We start from the raw sequence: 24281 nt of genomic DNA, 5'->3' as shown, positions 1-24281 counted from the left end.
TGGATAGCAAAATCACTAATGGACAGCAAAATCACTAATGGACAGCAAAATCACTAATGGACAGCAAAATCAGGTAAAGCAAACTATCTTTAACCTCAATGTCAATTTGTTTGACACTACGTTGTTGTTTTTAGCCATATAGATTATTTATTTTGGATGTTTTCAATGAATTTTGAACAATGTCAGACTAATCACGATAAAAACGATTTTTGCACAAAAATGACGAAAACTGCACTTGAGTTAACTGCTCTAATAGCTCTTATAAAATTAGATTCCATGCTATTCTTCAAACCAGCGCTTATCAAATTGAATTGGTGCTTGATGTGTCCGTGTCTATTTCTAGTAAACACAAAGTGTTGATTCCTCTAGAGAGGTTCCAGACGAGGATACGGCAGACACTCAACATCTTTTAGTAAGGCCTGGTTGCCCTGTGCTCCTGTGATCTAAGGGTCCTTTGAGTGGATTTAACCCCTCTACCCTCCCGTCCAATCCTAATGACCTTTCCTTATCACAGACTGCCATGAAAGCACTCCCCCCACCCCCTGCATGGGTTCATTTGGCTTTTTGAGGAAGGGTGAGAAGGAGGACGAGGGTATTGGGGAGGGTCTGCCTGAGCCATGTTCCATGTCTTCTGGTGCATCACAGACAGCAGCAGGCCCTCCGGGCACTGCCTGAAAAGCCTGGCCCTTACATCTCAATTGGCGTGACGACACGAAGGGGTACATGTGCAAGCTCCAGAGGAGTATTGTGGGATTTAGAGCATTTAGGAACAGCCCTGATCAAACCTCATGCTACTCCCACCAGCACCCCTGTTCCCATTACCACTTCACCATGTCACACACACATTCTTAGGCGGACACGCCAACAAACACAAGCACACACACCATGACCACCATCCCCATCATCACAACACATACCACAGGACCAGCAACACTGAAGGAATCTGTCAGATTCAAAGACGACCAGTCCCAAGAGTTGAGCAGGCCTTTGACGAGCACAAAACACAGCCTCTAAGATTTAAATCCTCTTTCCTTAGTTTTTAGTGTTTGATTGTGGATTACCTTAGGCTAACACATTTTTACACATTGTTGTGATATTGATTGTTACCTAAAAACCTATAAATCGTTTTCAATTCAGTCGATGTGACCAAAACCATGTTATTTAATTACACCAAATGTGTATTATGCAAATGTTACAAATGTTGATGTGTTAAATATAGTTAAATAAAGGTTAAATACAAAATTTAAAACATTTAAAATACATTTAAATCTGGAGTTTGTATAAGAATGTCACTGATGGCATTGAAGCCAGACAGCCCTTCACAGACAGACTGTCTATATGTATTTATCCAGCCACAGTACAATTGGACATTGTAGTGTCTGTCAGCATTCATTTCAATACCATTTAGTTGAGCGTCATTGCATTAGTTTTGCATTTCAGTATTGAATGAGACCAGTTCTCTGTGATTTTCCACTATCATGAGTTTGTTAGGTAGGAGTGGTCCGTTCAGTGTCACTATGCTCTGTGAGTAACCTGTTCATCACTCATGTCCATTGCTTTCCTGCCCTCGTCCAGAAGTGCTATGAAGAAACAGTGCCCATGAATCTATGGGTGCGTTCTTAAATTCACTGGCTATCTACTCTGATTTCAGAGTATTTTTGTCTGAGTGTGCCAGAGCACAGAATAACTGATGAATTTACGAACACGCAATACCCATTGAATATGACCGGTGTCATATTCAACAGCAAAAAAACGAGCAAAAATTGAAAGACAAAATAAAACGTAATTAAATCCTTGCCAGCAGCACAGTTACAATCACCAACGCTCTAGACAACATGAAAACAGCCGAACCACCCCTGCTAGGGTGAGTAAAATGGTCAGAGTGAGATGTTCTCTCATTTGTATCTGGAAATAGATAGCAAGCTAGCCAACTTTAGCCAGTTATCTTGGGTGCTTGACTGCCGTTGTGATGTCAGAATCCTTGGATCGACCCTACTCATTGGCCAGAGCATCCAGTGTGCGCTCTAAACGATCCAAGAGCCAAATGCTCTGAATTTACTTCTTCACTTCTTCACGGTGGGTTAACTGCCTTGTTCATAGGCAGAACGACAGATTTTTACATTGTCAGCTCAGGGATTCAATCTTGTAACCTTACAATCTTGTAGTCCAACGCTCTATCCACTTGCCTCACGAGGAGCCTGCCTGTTACGCGAATGCAGTAAGAAGCCAAGGTAAATTGCTAGCTACCATTAAACTTATCTTATAAAAAACAATCAATCAATCATAATCACTAGTTATAACTACACATGGTTGATGAGATTACTAGTTTATCTAGTGTGTCCTGCTTTGAATATAATCAATGCTGTGCGCATTCGCAAAAAAGGACTGTCGTTGCTCCAACGTGTACCTAACCATAAACATCAATGCCTTTCTTAAAATCAATACACAGAAGTATATATTTTTAAACCTGCCTATTTAGCTCAAATAAATGTTAGCAGGCAATATTAACCAGGTGAAATTGTGTCACTTCTCTTTCGTTCATTGAGTCAGGGTATATGCAACAGTTTGAGCCGCCTGGCTCATTGAGAACTAATTTGGCAGAATTTTACTTCATTATGACATAACATTGAAGGTTGTGCAATGTAACAGCAATATTTAGACTTAGGGATGCCACCCGTTAGATAAAACATGGAACAGTTCCGTATTTCACTGAAAGAATAAACGTTTTGTTTTCAAAATGATAGTTTCCGGATTCGACATATTAATGACCTAAGGCTCGTATTTCTGTGTGTTAATTATGTTATAATTAAGTCTATGATTTGATAGAGCAGTCTGACTGAGCGATGGTAGGTGTAACGGATGTGAAACGACTAGCTAGTTAGCGGTGGTGCGCGCTAAATAGCGTTTCAAGCGGTGACGTCACTTGCTCTGAGACCTTGAAGTAGTGGTTCCCCTTGCTCTGCAAGGGCTGCGGCTTTTGTGGAGCGATGGGTAGCGATGCTTCGTGAGTGACTGTTGTTAATGTGTGCAGAGGGTCCCTGGTTTGCGCCCGGGTATGGGCGAGGGGACGGTCTAAAGTTATACTGTTACATAGGCACCAGCAAGCTCGTAAGCATTCATTCAAACAGCACTTTCGTGCGTTTTGCCAGCAGCTCTTCGTAATGCTTCAAGCATTGCGCTGTTTATGACTTCAAGCCTATCAACTCCAGAGATTAGGCTGGTGTAACCGATGTGAAATGGCTAGCTAGTTAGCGGGGTGCGTGCTAATAGCGTTTCAAACGTCACTCGCTCTGAGACTTGGGGTGGTTGTTCCCCTTGCTCTGCATGGGTAATGCTGCTTCAAGGGTGGCTGTTGTCGATGTGTTCCTGGTTCGAGCCCAGGTAGCGGCGAGGAGAGGGACGGAAGCTATACTGTTACACTGGCAATACTAAAGGGCCTATAATAACATCCAGTAGTCAAAGGTTAATGAAATACAAATCATATAGAGAGAAATAGTCCTATAATTCCTATAATAACTACAACCTAAAACTTCTTACCTGGGAATATTGAAGACTCATGTTAAAAGGAACCACCAGCTTTCATATGTTCTCATGTTCTGAGCAAGGAACTTAAACGTTAGCTTTCTTACATGGCACATATTGCACTTTTACTTCCTTCTCCAACACTTTGTCTTTGCATTATTTAAACCAAATTGAACATGTTTCATTATTTATTTTAGGCTAAATTGATTTTACTGATGTATTATATTAAGTCAAAATAAGTGTTCATTCAGTATTGTTGTAATTGTCATGATTACAAATACATTTGCAAAAATCGGCCGATTAATCAGTATCGGCTTTTTTTTTGGGCCCTCCAATAATCGGTATCGGTATCGGCATTGAAAAATCATAATCGGTCGACCTCTAGTCCAGACCAGAAAGAGCCATACCAGACTAACTTGCTGTGAGAAAGGTCATAAAGACTCCAGAGAGTGGTTTAGGTTGCTTTTCTTTTGAATGGTGGATGAGCCGTATTCTCTCGCGATTTCGTCTGCATATTCACACGAAGATATGAACTGTAGCCTATTTCTACAAAGCAGCCATGGTCCATGGACAGCGACCACAAGCAACACTTCACTGATTGAAAGCACTTAAAAAACCTAGCGAGGCCTCCCGTGTGGCGCAGTGCTTAAGGGCGCTGTACTGCAGCGCCAGCTGTGCCATCAGAGACTCTGGGTTCGCGCCCAGGCTCTGTCGTAAACCGGCCGCTACCAGGAGGTCCGTGGGGCGACGCACAATTGTGTCGCCCCACGGACCGTCGTCCGGGTTAGGGAGGGCTTGGTTGGTAGGGATGTCCTTGTCTCATCGCGCACCAACGACTCCTGTGGCGGGCCAGGCGCAGTGCGCGCTAACCAAGGTTGCCAGGTGCACAGTGTTTCCTCTGACACATTGGTGCGGCTGGCTTCCGGGTTGGATGCGTGCTGTGTTAAGAAGCAGTGCGGCTTGATTGGGCTGTGTATCGGAGGACGTATGACTTTCAACCTTCGTCTCCTTTCAACCTTTGTCTCTCCCGAGCCCGTACGGGAGTTGTAGCGATGAGACAAGATAGTAGCTACTAAAAAACAATTGGATACCACGAAATTGGGGAGAAAAAGGGGTAAAAATTCAACAAAAAGATAAATAAAAAGCCTAGCGACTGGTAAGCGCAGGTGAGATGACTACTATCTTCATCTGAAATCTTAGTGTGATGTTTTAATCATCATTATATGTCAACCTGCCTCTGATAATGAGGATATTTTATTCAAGGAGGCTATTGCAGTGTGTGAACAGTGGCTGAAATTAAAGAGCATGGGTTCTACAGTCTTCGTAAGAGACTGCTGCTAAGTTCTGGGCTGTGGTCTAGTGGTAACATTTGTGACTCCCCGTTGGAGAGTGGGATTCAATCCCTGTGTCTCTTCACCTCTCTCTCACTATTTCTTATCTGTCAATAAAGCGTCCCAAAAAATATGAGAGGGATTCTCCACTTCCTTAACAAAGAGAGACTGCTGCTAGTGAGTCAGAGGCTAGTCTTTAATATTTCTCCCGGTGTGGGGGAGGTTCTTCTGTCTCCTCTCTTTGGCTTGATGTGCGTAGGAGATTGCTGTATTTCACAAACATGTTGCTAGGTTACGCCTGGCCATTCTTTCAATGGATGCCCAGGACTGCCTCCAAACTCCAACATCTCCCTCTGTCATGGTCTTTAGCCTCAGCCAATCATATCAGACCACTGTCATATCTCCTTATGCAAACACACAGCAGCACAATGCTGTGCCCCACTGTATTCTGCCCTTCCCCCTATACCCATAGGAAGATGTTTGGGGGTGGGGATGCTGCGATGATTTTTTGATCCGCGCTACAGACAGCTATATCGGCCCACTAGTACAAGATTAGTAAAGGCCCACTGTACTACTTTTGTGAAGAAAAAAACAAAATTATAATTTTAAAAATTATATTATGTCTGATTTTTCAGGGGGTGGCTATGCCTCCCCACGCTCTACTCTAACACCCGCCAACAAAACCCTTTCTCTTACCTAACAACATGTATACAGTAACATGTGCACAGTACTTCAAATTGGGATGAGTAGGACATTAGTAAAGTTAGAAAAACAGTTTGTTTCAGCAGTGATTGTTCATAACATTACCCTCTAAAGCTAATGAGGTGCTGACCTGTTGCACCCTCGACAACCACTGTGAATATTATTATTTGACCATGCTGGTCATTTATGAACATTTGACAATCTTGGCCATGTTCTGTTATAATCTCCACCTGGCACAGCCAGAAGAGGACTGGCCACCCCTCATAGCATGTTTGTCCCATTTAACTCCAACATGGGAGTTGATTTTCTCTTGCTTCAGCTCAAAAATGGTTGCCATGTTTTCCAAAATATTTTGGAACAGCACACTGATCATATGACCAATATCGGCGCTCTGATTGGAGGATTCCCAAAAATGTCCCCTTAGTAGCGCTGTTGATCAAGATTCCCAACATAATAAAAAGTAGCTAATTGAGGAGGTCCAGGGAGAAGACAGGGAAGCCTGAGAGGAAGACAACCAAATCTTTAGTTTGGTTGACTATCATGACTATCAGACTATGTATGTTGAAAACGTTTTTAGGAGATGCGATGGATCATTGGGGATAATTCAATATTCATTTTCTTTTGGTGTTCAGTGAAATCATCCCATGTGAAGAATCAACTCATTTAATTAAAGTTAAATTCATAACTAAATTGTTGTTTTTCTATTGGAAGGATTTAATCATTTGCAATTATGTCTACTTATGATAAGGTAAAAGGTTTATGTTTCTGTCTCTGTATGATATGGTAAATACAGTTGAATTCGGAAGTTAACATACACCTGAGCCAAATTCATTTAAACTCAGTTTTTCACAATTCCTGACATTTAGTCCTAGTAAAAAAAAAAATCCCTGTTTTAGGTAAGTTAGGATCACCACTTTATTTTAAGAATGTGAAATGCCAGAATAATAGTAGAGAGAATGATTTATTTTAGCTTTTATTTCTTTCATCACATTCCCAGTGGGTCAGAAGTTTACATACACTCAATTAGTATTTGGTAGCATTGCATGGTTTAACTGTTTCGGGTAGCCTTCCACAAGCTTCCCACAATAAGTTGGGTAAATTTTGGCCCATTGCTACTGACAGAGCTGGTGTACTGAGTAAAATTTGTCATCCTCCTTGCTCGCACACGCTTTTTCAGTTCTGCCCACAATGGCCACTCCAATACCTTGACTTTGTTGTCCTTAAGCCATTTTGCCACAACTTTGGAAGTATTCTTGGGGTCATTGTCCATTTAGAAGACCCATTTGCGACCAAGCTTTAGCTTCCTGACTGATGTCTTGAAATGTTGCTTCAATATATCCACATAATTTCCCCTCCTCATGACGCCATCTATTTTGTGAAGTGCACCAGTCCCTCCTGTGCTTCACGGTTGGGATGGTGTTTCCTCGGCTTGCAAGCATCCCCCTTTTAACATCTAAACATAACAATGGTCATTATGGCCAAACAGTTCTATTTTTGTTTCATCAGACCAGAGGACATTTCTCCAAAAAGTACAATCTTTATCCCCATGTGCAGTTGCAAACCGTAGTCTGGCTTTTTTATTGTGGTTTTTGACCAGTGGCTTCTTCCTTGCTGAGCGTCCTTTCAGGTTATGTCGATGGTGGACTCGTTTTACTGTGGATATAGATACTTTTGTACCTGTTTCCTCCAGCATCTTCACACGGTCCTTTGCTGTTGTTCTGGGATTGATTTGCACTTTTTGCACAGAACGTGTCTCCTTCCTGAGGGGTATGACGGCTGCATGGTCCTATGGTGTTTATACTTGCGTACTATTGTTTGTACAGATGAACGTGGTACCTTCAGGCGTTTGGAAATTGCTCCCAAGGGTGAACCAGACTTGTGGAAGTCGACTATTTTTTTTCTTGGCTTATTTCTTTTGATTTTCCCATGATGTCAAGCAAAGAGGCACTGAGTTTGATGGTAGGCCTTGAAATACATCCACTGGTACACCTCCAATTGACTCAAATGATGTCAATTAGCCTATCAGAAGCTTCTAAAGCCCTGACATCAATTTCTGGAATTTTCCAAGCTGTTTAAAGGCACAGTCAACTTAGTGTATGTAAACTTCTGACCCACTGGAATTGTGATACAGTGAATTATAAGTGGAATAATCTGTATGTAAACAATTGTTTGAAAAATGACTTGTGTCATGCACAATGTAGATGTCCTAACCGACTTGCCAAAACTATAGTTTGTTAACAAGACATTTGTGAAGTGGTTGAAAAATGAGTTTAAATGACTCCAACATAAGTGCATGTAAACTTCCGACTTCAACTGTATATACAATGCAAAAAACATCTACATTTAAATGGTATTAATATCTATTTGCCTATATTTCGGTTAATCCCCATATATTCCCGTTAATTCCCACGACAAGTTTCCACCTCTGAATATTACCCAAATGTGCAACCCAGGTTGAGGATCAGACCTGCACAACGGTCAGGAGGAATATTGGACCAATCCTCTTTACAAAGCTGTTTCAGTTCTGCGATATTCTTGGGATGTCTTGTGTGAACCGCTTTCTTGAGGTCATGCCACAACAACATCTCAATCGGGTTGAGGTTAGGACTCCAGATGCCATATTTTCTTCTGTAGAAGCCATTTTGTTGTTGATTTACTTCTATGTTTTGGGTCGTTGTCCTGTTGCATCACCAAACTTCTGTTGAGCTTCAATTGGCGGACAGATAGCCTTCCATTCTTCTGCAAATTGTCTTGATAAACTTGAAAACTCATTTTTATGTTGTTAATTGCAAGCTGTCCAGGCCCTGAGGCCTGTAGCTCCCTTCACCATACTTTATAGTTGGAATGAGGTTTTGATGTTGGTGTGCTGTGCCTTTTTTTCACCACACATACAGTTGTGTGTTCCTTGCAAACAACTCAACTTTAGTTTCATCTGTCCACAGAATATTTTGCCAGTAGCGCTGTGGAACATCTTTTGCGAACTTCAGACATGCAGCAATGTTTTTTTTTTATACCAGTGGCTTCTTCCGTTGTGCCCTCCCATGAACATCATTCTTGTTTAGTGTTTTACGTATTGTAGAGTCGTCAACAGAGATGTACTCTTGCAGTCATCTTTGCAGGACGGCCACTCCTAGGGAGAGTAGCAGCAGTGCTGAACTTTCTCCATTTATAGACACTTTATCTAACCGTGGAGTGATGAACCTCAAGGCTTTTAGAGATACTTTTGTAACCCTTTCCAGCTTTATGCAAGTCAACAATTCTTAATCTTAGGTCATCTCTTTTGTTCGAGGCATGGTTCACATCAGGCAATGCTTCTTGTGAATAGCAAACTCAAATTTTGTGAATGTTTTTCATAGGACAGGGCAGCACTAACCAACATCTCCAATCTCGTCTCATTGATTGTACTCCAGGTTAGCTGACTCCTGACTCCGACTAGCTTTTGGAGAAGTCTTTAGGGGTTCACATACTTTTCCAACCTACACTGTGAATTTTTAAATGATGTATTCAATATAGACAAGAAACATACAATAATTTGTGTGTTATTAGTTTAAGCAGACTGTGTTTGTCTGTTGTTGTGACTTGGATGAAGCTAGGATCTAATTTATGCAGAAATCCAGATCATTCCAAAGGGTTCACATACTTTTTCTTGCTACTGTATGTTAACACTTAAGTTGAGGTTATCTTCCTGGTCCTTCAATGACAGTTGTCTAAAATGTTTCTTATTCCTCTCCACACTTAGCTCTTCTGTCTACTAAGATCATGAGGAAGAGGAAGAACTGGAAACCACAGGAGGGCCTCTGTTCGTTTCTATGAAGTCTCAATGAAAGCATTGGAGCAGCTGTAATATTTGACTCAATGGCAAAGAAGGGACGCACCAAGGGCGAGAAGCCCGAAGCGCTCATCTCTGCTTTACAGGCAGCTAACGAAGATCTCAGGTCCAAACTGACTGACATTCAAATAGAACTTCATCAAGAGAAATGCAAGGTAGGCCACGTTGGAACACTACATTACATGTAAATCTTCCCTTCTTAAATACACCTACACTGAGTGTACAAAACATTATGTATGCCTGCTCTTCCCATGAGATAAACTGACCAGGTGAATCCAGGTGAAAGCTATGATCCTTTATTGATGTCAGTTGTTATATCCACTTCAATGAGTGTAGATAAAGGGGAAGAGACAGGTTAAAGAAGGATTTTTAAGCCTTGAGACAGTTGAGACATGGATTGTGTATGTGTGCCTTTCAGAGGGTAGATGGCCAAGACAAAATATTTAAGTGCCTTTGAATGGGCTATGGTAGTAGGTGCCAGGCACACCAGTTTGTGTCAGGAACTGCAATGCTGCTGGGTTTTTCACACTCAACAGTTTCCCGTGTATATCAAAAATGGTCCACCATCCAAAGGACATCCAGCCAACTTGACACAACTGTGGGAAGCATTGGAGGCAACATGGTCCAGCATCCCCGTGGAACGCTTTTGACACCATGTAGAATCCATGCCCTGACTAATTGAGGGTGTTCTGAGGGTGAAAGGGTGGGGCTGCAAGCAATATTAGGAATGTGTTCCTACTGTTTTGTACACTCAGTATATAACAGTGTCTTCAACTGCAGATGGCACATGCTTTTTGTTGGTAATGAGTTGCTTGACAAAGTCCAACAATTTAAGAAGGATCTATTTGAAATTATGACTTTACCAAAAGTTGGGTCAAAATGGGTCAAAATTGACCCCTGTCGTTGATTTTAGGTTTAATCAATTTATCAACTTAACCGGTCTTAGATCAAGAGAATTGCCTCCGGGCTGTATGTAGTCCTCTCTCTGACATGCCTTTGTAGTGTAACCCAGTTCTCTTTGTCTCCTATTCCTCTCTCCCTGGGGGCTAGGTGAGTAAATTGGAGCGTGAGAAGGTGCAGGAGTGCAAGCGCATCCGGGAGCAGGAGCAGCACCGGCACACGGCCACGCTGACAGAGCAGCGAGCCAAATGGCACGAGGAGAAGCAGAAGGAGCTCCAGGCGCTCAGAGAGAACCTGGTCCGCCAGCACGAGCAGGAACAGGCCCGCACCGCCAAGATCAAGGACCAAGAGAATCAGCGGCTCAAGGCGGCACTGAGCGCCATGCGGGACGGCAGCGGAGAGAAGGTGCGCACAGCATTGACCCTGGAGGCCAAAGAAGAGGCGCGGCGCTTCTTCGACGTGGAGAGGGTCAAGCTGCTGCAGGAGATCTCCGAGCTTAAGCAGACCAAGAAGCAGACAGACGAGGCGCTCAGCACCATGATCCAAGCAGATAAGATGAAGGCTGGGGACCTGCGCTCCGAGCACCAGATTCACCAAGAGCAGATTTCCAAGATCAAGTGGGACAGCGAGAGGGACATCCGCAGACTGGTGAATACTGGCTGAGGGTCTGCAGACGGTCTGATCTCCAGAATGCATGTCTGGCTGAACACTAGATGTAGCCTTAGCTGTTCTTTCTCATTGCTCCATTCATTTCTATTTATTTAACTAGGCAAGTCAGTTAAGAACAAATTCTTATTTACAGTGATGGCCTACCAAAAGGCAAAAGGCCTCCTGTGGGTACGGGGGCGGGGATTAAAACAAAAAATATAAAATATATATAAATATAGGACAAAACACATATCACGACAAGAGTGACAACACAACACTACATAAAGAGAGACCTAAGACAACAACATAGCAAGGCAGCAACACATGAAAACACAGCATGGTAGCAACATAACATGACAACAACATGGTAGCAACACAATATAGTAGCAGCACAAAACATGGTACAAACATTATTGGGCACAGACAACAGCACCAAGGGCAAGGTAGAGAATACAATACATCACGCAAAGCAGCCTCAACTGTCATTAAGAGTGTCCATGATTGAGTCTTTGAATGAAGAGATTGAGATAAAACGGTCCAGTTTGAGTGTTTGTTGCAGCTCGTTCCAATTGTTGCAGCGAACTGAAAAGACGAGCGACCCAGCGATGTGTGTGCTTTGGGGAACTTTAACAGAATGTGACTGGCAGAACGGGTGTTGTATGTGGAGGATGAGGGCTGCAGTATCTCAGATAGGGGGGAGTAAGGCCTAAGAGGGTTTTATAAATAAGCATCAACCAGTGGGTTTTGCGACGAGTATACAGGGATGACCAGTTTACAGAGGACTATAGTGTGCAGTGATGTGTCCTATATGGAGCATTGATGGCAAATCTGATGGCCAAATGGTAGGAGCATCTAGCTGCTCGAGAGCACCCATGTCATGGCTCTCGTCGAAAGGAGTGGACCAAAGCGCAGCGCGGAAAGTGTTCATGATATTTTATTCAAAAACACTCAAACAAAATAATAAACGTGAAAACGAAAGCGCACAGTTTTGTCAGGTACAGACACTAAACAGAAATCAAGATCCCGCAAAACCCAAAAGGAAAATGACATCTTATATGTGATCCCCAATCAGAGACAATGATAGACAGCCTCTGATTGGGAACCACACACGGCCAAAAACAAAGAAATAGAAAACATAGACTTTCCCACCCGAGTCACACCCTGACCTAACCAAACATCGAGAATAAAAAGGATCTCTACGGTCAGGGTGTGACAACCCTTACCTGCCTTTTCTATAAATTATGTCTCCGTAATCTAGCATGGGTAGGATGGTCATCTGAATCAGGGTTAGTTTGGCAGCTGGGGTGAAAGAGGAGCGATTACGATAGACAAAACCAAGTCTAGATTTAACTTTAGCCTGCAGCTTTGATATGTGCTGAGAGAAGGACAGTGTACCGTCAAGCCATACTCCAAGTACTTGTATGAGGTGACAACCTCAAGCTCTAAACCCTCAGAGGTAGTAATCACACCTTTGGGGAGAGGTGCTGATTTTTCATAAGGAAAAATCAAGTCTGAAATTTCTAAGTGGAAATTACAAAATTCCGAAGCCTTTTTAAACCTCAGATACACTACAGGTTTGATATTTTCTGCATTGCATGAAGGTTCTCTTGCAACAAGGTGATCAAATTAACATCCTACATTTGTAGCTAATTATCATGATCCTTATCAAAGCTAGTTGGAATCAAATCAAATTTTGCCAAGGTTCCAAAGCAATCAATTAGCAAGGAGTAGCCCTTTTATCTTGGCAAAGGTCAGAGTTCAAGGTCACGTTCTTTCCAGGCAGACTTTCACATGATACAATTTGATATATACTATCATGTTTCAGGGAAGATTCAGATGCAGACAGTGTCAAAGTAACAAAAGTTTATTACTAGAACAGGGGGCAGGCAAAACAACAAGTCAAGGTCAGGCAGAGGTCAATAATCCAGGGTGGTGTGACAAAGTACAGAACGGCAGGCAGGCTCAGGGTCAGGGCAGGCAGAATGCTCAAAATCAGGAAAACTAGGAAACCGGAACTAGAAAAAGACAGGAGCAAGGGGAAAAACGCTGGTAGGCTTGACGAACAAAACGAACTGGCAACATACAAACAGAGAACACAGGTATAAATACACTGGGGATAATGGGGAACATGAGCGACACCTGGGGTGGAGACAAGCAAAAAGACAGGTGAAACAGATCAGCGTGTGATACATACAGTATGATACATCATATCTTCAAATTATACTTTTAGAACTGTGCACGTCTGTCGTTCCGTCTGTCCTGTCCGTCTCTCTGAGTCACCGAGTTTCCTGTTTCCTATTCCTTCCTTCAGGTGGATGAGATCAAGTCTAAAGAGCGCACCATCTTCTCTCTGGAGAAGGAGTTGGAGAATGCCATTGGCTTGCTGCAGAAGCTGCAGATGCAGAAGGATGCCCTGGACGACCAGCTGTTCCTGGTCAAGGAGGCAGAGTGTAACCTGGGCAGCCCCAAGAGAGAGATCCCTGGACGGGCTGGGGACGGGGCAGAACACTGTGGCAGCCCGGTACGACATAGAAAGGCAGAGGGGAACTTGGAAATGGTACAAATGCAGTCTGTAGATTATAGAAATGTAATAATGAAGCCAGTCCAAAATAAATTACTTTGAAATTAATCTGACAATTAACCCATAATGAAAGGTAAAATAGGCCTACACTAGTTTATGTACAGTATAGCCAATTGCCACACTCCAATTACCTATTGCCTACTGTATAGGCTATTTATAGAAGCAGCCTGTGTAGTTTATGCGGAAAAAAACACGAGACAAATGACATAAACAAGTGGTCATAAAAAAATATGAAATAACTCTGGAATTGTAATACCATCATCCACATGCGGAAACATGGTCTTTGCTCAATACAGGACAATTATCAAGCTGCTTTCACACAGTCAAACAAGCACAGTTTGGGTGTGGCCATTCTTTATATGGAGATTTTGTGACTCAGATAATACCACATAATACCACCATTTTAAGACCAAAAATATCGAAACGTTTTTAAAGCCCCACTCCATAGTGCCCCACCAACAAAATGTTAGTAATAGGGCAAATGCATCCCATCATACAGTATCTTCTAATGCAAATATCACTTTTTATGATCAATGAATGACTTGCTATGATGGTAATATTACTTTTTAAACATGACAAAGTAGTACTAGGTAATATGTCAAATGAAAAACCCAAAAAAACAAGTATTTAGATAAATACTCCTATCTTCTAAAAAAGTACCTTCCAATTTACTACACAATAAATCAAGCTCCTACCTGGTATTGAACAGAAAACTGAAGGGATCTGAAGGCCGTTGTATCTGAAGATAGCTGGTCAGTCAAGAAGCCTGCTGGTCAGTCAAGAAGCCTGCTGGTCAGTCAAGAAGCCTGCTGGTTAGTCAAGAAGCCTGCTGGTCAGTCAAGAAGACTGCTAGTCAGTTAAGAAGTCTGTGAGGTTTTAATGCAGTCTCACATTCTGGATTAGTCACGGTCTGCTTGAAAATCACCACATGACAGAAAACTATTTTTGTCTGGCTTTTTTTTTCTAAAGAGATGTGTCACTGATACGTCTAAATAATTACCTTATAAGTAAACTCCAGAAATAAATGTCCTATAAATTTGTATTTTCCTAACAAATCTGTCCCCAACATGTATGCCATTGAAATTATTCATATTATACAAATATTCACAATAATGCATTTGTGTATAATTCACAATAATCCATATCATTTTTGTCGTATAGTGAATGTAGTGTGTCGTAACACGCCATGCGTTCTGTTTCAACAACCCAGGACATGCGCAGGAACCAGAGGCGCATGGCTGACCTCAACTCCACCATCCGCAAGCTGGAGGACCGCAACTCACTGCTGGTGGATGAGAGGAATGAACTGGTATGATCTGGTCACTCTGAATTCCTCCTACCTGGCAGAGAGCCTAGCAATGAATCACAGCAGGGTAGCCTAGTGGTTAGAGCGTTGGACTAGTAGCCAAAAGGTTGCAAGTTCGAATCCCCGAGCTGACAAGGTACAAATCTGTTGTTCTGCCCCTGAACAGGCAGTTAACCCACTAGGCTGTCATTGAAAATAAGAATTTGTTCTTAACTGACTTGCCTAGTAAAATAAAGGTCAAATAAAAAAATAAAAATAAACATCTTGGGGCATTCCAAATGGCTCCCTATTTAGTTCTGACCAGGGCCCAGAAGGGTGTAGGCAATAGGCTCCCATTTGGAATGCAGCTTTGGTCCTCTGTCACTGAAGGATAACAGTCCTATTTAATCTGGATTCATTAAACATACACTGAATGCACCTGGCAAAACACCTGTAAATAATTTATAAATACAGTACCTAGTCTAGACCCCTGCCATGTTGACACACTGGACTGAGCGAAACTCTTCATCCCTCCATCTCCCTTTGTTCCCCTTCTATTCTATCTTCATTTGCATCTATCGCTCCCTGTCGCTATCTCACTCTGTCTGTCTCTCTGTCTGTCTCCTCTCTCTCTCTCCCTCTCCTCTCTCTTCCTTTCGCTCTCTCTTTTCTCTTTCTCTCTGTCTGTCTTTCTGTCTCCTCTCTCTCTATTCCTATCTCTCTATCTCTTTCTCTCTTTTCTCTCTCTCTCATCCTCACAGCTGAAGCGTGTGCGGGAGTCTGAGAAGCAGTGCAAGCCCATGCTGGAAAAGAACAAGGTGCTGAATAAGAGGAATGATGACCTCAGCCAGACCCTGCAGCGCATGGAAGAGAAACTCAAAGGCCTGGCCAAGGAGAACCTGGAGATGGTGAGTGGCATAGAAATAGAACTACAGACCATTGTCTTAAATTGGGAATCCCCATTCTAGTAATTCTATTTCTATTCTATGGTGAGTGGAATCATCGCACAGATCTCAACACAATTAGGGCTCAATAGTTTAGTAAACATTTTTACATTTTACCTTTATTTAACCAGGTAGGCCAGTTGAGTTCTCATTTAAAACTGCAAACTGGCCAAGATAAAGCAAAGCAGTGCGACAAAAACAATAACATAGAGTTACACAAACAAACGTACAGTCAATAAAACAAAAGAAAAGGTAAATAGAAAATGTTTGTACAGTGTGTGCAAATGTAGAAGAGTAGGGAGGTAGGCAATAAATAGGCCCTAGAGGCTAAAATAATTACAATTTAGCATTAAAACTGGAGTGATAGATGTGCAGATGATGATGTGCAAGTAGAGATACTGGGGTGCAAAAGAGCAAGAGGGTAAGTAATAATATGGGGATGAGGTAGTTGGGTGTGCTATTTACAGATTGTCTGTGTACAGGTACAGTGATCGGTAAGCTGTTCTGACAGCTGATGCTTAAAACTAGAGAGTGAGATATAAGACTCCAGCTTCAGCGATTTTTGCAATTAGTTCCAGTCACTGGCAGCAGAGAACTGGAAGGAAAGTAAGTGTTGGCTTTGGGGATGACCAGTGCAATATACCTGCTGGAGCGTGTGCTATAGGTGGGTGTTTCTATTGTGACCAGTGAGCTGAGATAAGATGGAGCTTTACCTAGCAAGGACTTATAGATGACCTGGAGCCAGTGGGTTTGGCGACAGATATGTAGCGAGGGCTAGCCAACGAGTGCATACAGGTCGCAGTGGTGGGTCGTATATGGGGCTTTGGTGACAAAACAGATGGCACTGTGATAGACTACATCCAGTTTGCCAAGTAGAGTGTTGGGGGCTATTTTGTAAATGACAATAATAATAATAAGAATACAAGCATGCCACAATAGCTCAGTGCTTATGAAGACTGTCTGCAACACATGAGCTATGATTACAGTCCTTATCAAAGTACAGTCTGCATTAGTCTTGTGGATTTAGAAATCCATGATCTTGCAGCTTTGGCCTCAGTGCCCTAACAACCACCACAAATCTACTTGACTAATTACGAGCCCATACTGAGCAATATGGAGGGTTGTTTAACTAAACTACAACTCGCTCCACTCATAAAGGTATTTTCTGTTTCTGTAGAAGGAGAAGATCAGCTCCCACCTGCCACTGAAGAAAGCCAACTGTAAGTCTCTGAATGATCTGGACCAGGCGCATGATGACCAGGAGATTGAGTTCCTCAAGCTGCAGGTGCTGGAGCAACAAAGCATGATCGACGAGCTGACAAGAGTGAGTTCTACTTTTACAAGTTTGAATTCCCCAATGTATATATTTTTTAATCAAATAAAATAAAATGTATTTATATAGCCCTTCTTACATCAAAGTGCTGTACAGAAACCCAGCCTAAAACCCCAAACAGCAAGCAATGCAGGTGTAGAATCACGGTGGCTAGGAAAAACTCCCTAGAAAGGCCAAAACCTAGGAATAAACCTAAAGAGGAACCAGGCAATGAGGGGTGGCCAGTCCTCTTCTGGCTGTGCCGGGTGGAGATTATAACAGAACATGGCCAAGATGTTCAAATGTTCATAAATGACCAGCATGGTCAAATAATAATAATCACAGTAGTTGTCGAGGTTGCAACAGGTCAGCACCTGACGAGTAAATGTCAGTTGGCTTTTCATAGCCAATCATTGAGAGTATCTCTACCGCTCCTGCTGTCTCTAGAGAGTTGAAAACAGCAGGTATGGGACAGGTAGCACGTCCGGTGAACAGGTCAGGGTTCCATAGCCGCAGGCAGAACAGTTGAAACTGGAGCAGCAGCACGGCCAGGTGGACTGGGGACAGCAAGGAGTCATCATGCCAGGTAGTCCTGAAGCATAGTCCTAGGGCTCAGGCCCTCCGAGAGAGAGAGAGAGAGAGAAAGAAAGAAAGAGAACTGGTGGACACAGTATCTGGAGAACTGGTTGACACACAGTAGCTGGAGAACTGGTGGACACACAGTATCTGGAGAACTGGTGGACACACAGTAGCTGGAGAACTGGTTGACACACAGTATCTGGAGAACTGGTTGACACACAGTAGCTGGAGAACTGGTTGACACACAGTAGCTGGAGAACTGGTGGACACACAGTATCTGAAGAACTGGTGGACACACAGTATCTGGAGAACTTGTGGACACACAGTATCTGGAGAACTTGTGGACACACAGTATCTGGAGAACTGGTGGACACACAGTATCTGGAGAACTGGTGGACACACAGTATCTGGAGAACTGGTTGACACACAGTAGCTGGAGAACTGGTGGACACACAGTATCTGGAGAACTGGTGGACACACAGTATCTGGAGAACTGGTGGACACACAGTATCTGGAGAACTGGTTGACACACAGTATCTGGAGAACTGGTGGACACACAGTATCTGGAGAACTGGTGGACACACAGTATCTGGAGAACTGGTGGACACACAGTATCTGGAGAACTGGTGGACACACAGTATCTGGAGAACTGGTGGACACACAGTATCTGGAGAACTGGTGGACACACACTATCTGGAGAACTGGTGGACACACAGTATCTGGAGAACTGGTGGACACACACTATCTGGAGAACTGGTGGACACACAGTATCTGGAGAACTGGTGGACACACAGTAGCTGGAGAACTTGTGGACACACATTATCTGGAGAACTGGTGGACACACAGTATCTGGAGAACTGGTGGACACACACTATCTGGAGAACTGGTGGACACACAGTAGCTGGAGAACTGGTGGACACACACTATCTGGAGAACTGGTGGACACACAGTATCTGGAGAACTGGTTGACACACAGTATCTGGAGAACTGGTGGACACACAGTATCTGGAGAACTGGTTGACACACAGTATCTGGAGAACTGGTGGACACACACTATCTGGAGAACTGGTGGACACACACTATCTGGAGAACTGGTGGACACACACTATCTGGAGAACTTGTAGACACACACTATCTGACTCTTTTGCTCTTTGACAGGTACAATCGGCTGATCTTAGGAAATGTATCCATGGTTGCTGAAGTTGTATGTTTGTTTGTTGGTAGTTCTTAAATGGAAAAGTCTAAATGGTGTCCTTGGGACACTCTGACGTCACCCCATTGAAGTTTACATTTAGAAAGGCAAGGGTTAAGGTTAGGGTTAAGTTTAGGTAAGGGGAATAGTTAGAGTTAGGTTTAGGGTAGGGGTTAAGGCTCGGGTTTATGGTAGGGAGGTCCCAAGGATTCCTGGATAGCTCTAACTGTTCTGACATGCCTGATATGTTTCAGGATAGGGAAAAACTATTGCGGAAGAAGAGGCATAAACGAAGCAACAGACCAATAAAGGTAGAGTTTTTTCTTCCCATGACAACACAATAAAAATATCAGTACAATAATACATTCATCTGCCTTGGGAAATATATTTTTCCCCACAATCCTGTGATCTCTCTACACAGAGACACATTGTAGTGGACACCTTCTTTGGATACGATGAGGAATCCATGGACTCAGAGACGTCCTCCGTGGCTTCGTTTCGCATGGACCGCACTCCAGCCACTCCTGATGAAGACCTGGATGAGGTGAGACCTGTTCACGTCACAGGCAATCGACACAGTCCCTGGGTGGGGAAGGAACTTTATTTATGATAAGTGATCAATAACCTTTGCACAAGCACCAGCAGCACATCAGCATCTACTTTTCCTGAACCAATGTGTTTCTAATCTCTCTATGGGAGCAGGTGTGACACTTCCTGGCTTTCCTCCCAATGTCTTCTCTCTAACCCTGGGGTCTGTTCATGGTCACAGGGACTGGTCAATGAGGAGTCGGAGCTGCGCTTCAGGCAGCTGACCAGAGAGTACCAGGCCTTACAGAGGGCATACGCCCTGCTGCAGGAACATCAAGGGGGCCTTCTGGACGCTGAGATAGAAGCTAAGGTACAGTGCCACTGCCATTAATGGTACCTTAAATATCACTGCCATTAATGTTACCTTAAATATCACTGCCATTAATGTTAACTTAAATATCACTGTTATTAATGTTACCTTAAATATCACTGCCATTAATGTTAACTTAAATATCACTGTTATTAATGTTACCTTAAATATCACTGCCATTAATGTTAACTTAAATATCACTGCCATTAATGTTACCTTAAATATCACTGCCATTAATGTTACCTTAAATATCACTGCCATTAATGTTACCTTAAATATCACTGCCATTAATGTTAACTTAAATATCACTGCCATTAATGTTAACTTAAATATCACTGCCATTAATGTTACCTTAAATATCACTGCCATTAATGTTAACTTAAATATCACTGCCATTAATGTTAAGTTAAATATCACTGCCATTAATGTTAACTTAAATATCACTGCTATTAATGTTACCTTAAATATCACTGCCATTAATGTTAACTTAAATATCACTGCCATTAATGTTATCTTAAATATCACTGCTATTAATGTTAACTTAAATATCTCTTCCATTAATGTTAACTTAAATATCACTGCCATTAATGTTAACTTAAATATCACTGCTATTAATGTTACCTTAAATATCACTGCTATTAATGTTAACTTAAATATCACTGCTATTAATGTTACCTTAAATATCACTGCTATTAATGTTAACTTAAATATCACTGCTATTAATGTTACCTTAAATATCACTGCTATTAATGTTAACTTAAATATCACTGCTATTAATGTTACCTTAAATATCACTGCTATTAATGTTAACTTAAATATCACTGCCATTAATGTTACCTTAAATATCACTGCCATTAATGTTAACTTAAATATCACTGCCATTAATGTTACCTTAAATATCACTGCCATTAATGTTAACTTAAATATCACTGCCATTAATGTTAAGTTAAATATCACTGCCATTAATGTTAACTTAAATATCACTGCTATTAATGTTACCTTAAATATCACTGCCATTAATGTTAACTTAAATATCACTGCCATTAATGTTATCTTAAATATCACTGCTATTAATGTTAACTTAAATATCTCTTCCATTAATGTTAACTTAAATATCACTGCCATTAATGTTAACTTAAATATCACTGCTATTAATGTTACCTTAAATATCACTGCTATTAATGTTAACTTAAATATCACTGCTATTAATGTTACCTTAAATATCACTGCTATTAATGTTAACTTAAATATCACTGCTATTAATGTTACCTTAAATATCACTGCTATTAATGTTAACTTAAATATCACTGCTATTAATGTTACCTTAAATATCACTGCTATTAATGTTAACTTAAATATCACTGCTATTAATGTTACCTTAAATATCACTGCTATTAATGTTAACTTAAATATCACTGCTATTAATGTTACCTTAAATATCACTGCCATTAATGTTAACTTAAATATCACTGCTATTAATGTTACCTTAAATATCACTGCCATTAATGTTAACTTAAATATCACTGCCATTAATGTTATCTTAAATATCACTGCTATTAATGTTAACTTAAATATCTCTTCCATTAATGTTAACTTAAATATCACTGCCATTAATGTTAACTTAAATATCACTGCTATTAATGTTACCTTAAATATCACTGCTATTAATGTTAACTTAAATATCACTGCTATTAATGTTACCTTAAATATCACTGCTATTAATGTTAACTTAAATATCACTGCTATTAATGTTACCTTAAATATCACTGCTATTAATGTTAACTTAAATATCACTGCTATTAATGTTACCTTAAATATCACTGCTATTAATGTTAACTTAAATATCACTGCCATTAATGTTACCTTAAATATCACTGCCATTAATGTTAACTTAAATATCACTGCCATTAATGTTACCTTAAATATCACTGCTATTAATGTTAACTTAAATATCACTGCTATTAATGTTACCTTAAATATCACTGCTATTAATGTTAACTTAAATATCACTGCCATTAATGTTACCTTAAATATCACTGCCATTAATGTTAACTTAAATATCACTGCCATTAATGTTAACTTAAATATCACTGCTATTAATGTTACCTTAAATATCACTGCTATTAATGTTAACTTAAATATCACTGCTATTAATGTTACCTTAAATATCACTGCTATTAATGTTAACTTAAATATCACTGCTATTAATGTTACCTTAAATATCACTGCTATTAATGTTAACTTAAATATCACTGCTATTAATGTTACCTTAAATATCACTGCTATTAATGTTAACTTAAATATCACTGCCATTAATGTTACCTTAAATATCACTGCCATTAATGTTAACTTAAATATCACTGCCATTAATGTTACCTTAAATATCACTGCCATTAATGTTAACTTAAATATCACTGCCATTAATGTTAAGTTAAATATCACTGCCATTAATGTTAACTTAAATATCACTGCTATTAATGTTACCTTAAATATCACTGCCATTAATGTTAACTTAAATATCACTGCCATTAATGTTATCTTAAATATCACTGCTATTAATGTTACCTTAAATATCACTGCTATTAATGTTAACTTAAATATCACTGCTATTAATGTTACCTTAAATATCACTGCTATTAATGTTACCTTAAATATCACTGCTATTAATGTTAACTTAAATATCACTGCTATTAATGTTACCTTAAATATCACTGCTATTAATGTTAACTTAAATATCACTGCTATTAATGTTACCTTAAATATCACTGCTATTAATGTTAAATTAAATATCACTGCCATTAATGTTACCTTAAATATCACTGCCATTAATGTTAACTTAAATATCACTGCCATTAATGTTACCTTAAATATCACTGCCATTAATGTTAACTTAAATATCACTGCCATTAATGTTAAGTTAAATATCACTGCCATTAATGTTAACTTAAATATCACTGCTATTAATGTTACCTTAAATATCACTGCCATTAATGTTAACTTAAATATCACTGCCATTAATGTTATCTTAAATATCACTGCTATTAATGTTACCTTAAATATCACTGCTATTAATGTTAACTTAAATATCACTGCTATTAATGTTACCTTAAATATCACTGCTATTAATGTTAACTTAAATATCACTGCTATTAATGTTACCTTAAATATCACTGCTATTAATGTTAACTTAAATATCACTGCCATTAATGTTACCTTAAATATCACTGCCATTAATGTTAACTTAAATATCACTGCCATTAATGTTACCTTAAATATCACTGCCATTAATGTTAACTTAAATATCACTGCCATTAATGTTACCTTAAATATCACTGCCATTAATGTTAACTTAAATATCACTGCCATTAATGTTACCTTAAATATCACTGCCATTAATGTTAACTTAAATATCACTGCCATTAATGTTAAGTTAAATATCACTGCCATTAATGTTAACTTAAATATCACTGCTATTAATGTTACCTTAAATATCACTGCCATTAATGTTAACTTAAATATCACTGCCATTAATGTTATCTTAAATATCACTGCTATTAATGTTAACTTAAATATCTCTTCCATTAATGTTAACTTAAATATCACTGCCATTAATGTTAACTTAAATATCACTGCTATTAATGTTACCTTAAATATCACTGCTATTAATGTTAACTTAAATATCACTGCTATTAATGTTACCTTAAATATCACTGCTATTAATGTTACCTTAAATATCACTGCTATTAATGTTAACTTAAATATCACTGCTATTAATGTTACCTTAAATATCACTGCTATTAATGTTAACTTAAATATCACTGCTATTAATGTTACCTTAAATATCACTGCTATTAATGTTAACTTAAATATCACTGCTATTAATGTTACCTTAAATATCACTGCCATTAATGTTAACTTAAATATCACTGCTATTAATGTTACCTTAAATATCACTGCCATTAATGTTAACTTAAATATCACTGCCATTAATGTTATCTTAAATATCACTGCTATTAATGTTAACTTAAATATCACTTCCATTAATGTTAACTTAAATATCACTGCCATTAATGTTAACTTAAATATCACTGCTATTAATGTTACCTTAAATATCACTGCTATTAATGTTAACTTAAATATCACTGCTATTAATGTTACCTTAAATATCACTGCTATTAATGTTAACTTAAATATCACTGCTATTAATGTTACCTTAAATATCACTGCTATTAATGTTAACTTAAATATCACTGCTATTAATGTTACCTTAAATATCACTGCTATTAATGTTAACTTAAATATCACTGCCATTAATGTTACCTTAAATATCACTGCCATTAATGTTAACTTAAATATCACTGCCATTAATGTTACCTTAAATATCACTGCCATTAATGTTAACTTAAATATCACTGCCATTAATGTTACCTTAAATATCACTGCCATTAATGTTAACTTAAATATCACTGCTATTAATGTTACCTTAAATATCACTGCCATTAATGTTAACTTAAATATCACTGCCATTAATGTTATCTTAAATATCACTGCCATTAAT

At 39.8% G+C, this 24281-nt stretch overlaps 1 protein-coding gene across 4 annotated transcripts in view; it reads left to right on the top strand.

Annotated features, from left to right (window-relative positions):
* jakmip2 (janus kinase and microtubule interacting protein 2) overlaps window positions 1–24281 on the top strand; it is a 50672-nt gene that overhangs the window by 12365 nt on the left and 14026 nt on the right. For 2 of the 4 annotated variants that reach the window (XM_052529577.1, XM_052529579.1), the window contains exons 2-10: window positions 9295–9539; window positions 10435–10932; window positions 13244–13489; window positions 14724–14822; window positions 15560–15706; window positions 16920–17066; window positions 19080–19136; window positions 19247–19369; window positions 19595–19723. In XM_052529577.1, the coding sequence (XP_052385537.1) occupies window positions 9411–9539; window positions 10435–10932; window positions 13244–13489; window positions 14724–14822; window positions 15560–15706; window positions 16920–17066; window positions 19080–19136; window positions 19247–19369; window positions 19595–19723 (1575 nt within the window). In that variant the 5' untranslated portion in view covers window positions 9295–9410. The remainder of the gene's footprint in view (window positions 1–9294; window positions 9540–10434; window positions 10933–13243; window positions 13490–14723; window positions 14823–15559; window positions 15707–16919; window positions 17067–19079; window positions 19137–19246; window positions 19370–19594; window positions 19724–24281) is intronic. The other 2 variants (XM_052529578.1, XM_052529580.1) reach the window with 1 other exon arrangement.

Source organism: Oncorhynchus keta, chromosome 11, assembly GCF_023373465.1.
Source record: "Oncorhynchus keta strain PuntledgeMale-10-30-2019 chromosome 11, Oket_V2, whole genome shotgun sequence".
Classification (NCBI taxonomy): Eukaryota; Metazoa; Chordata; class Actinopteri; order Salmoniformes; family Salmonidae; genus Oncorhynchus; species Oncorhynchus keta.
This window is presented reverse-complemented; position numbering and strand designations above follow the sequence as displayed.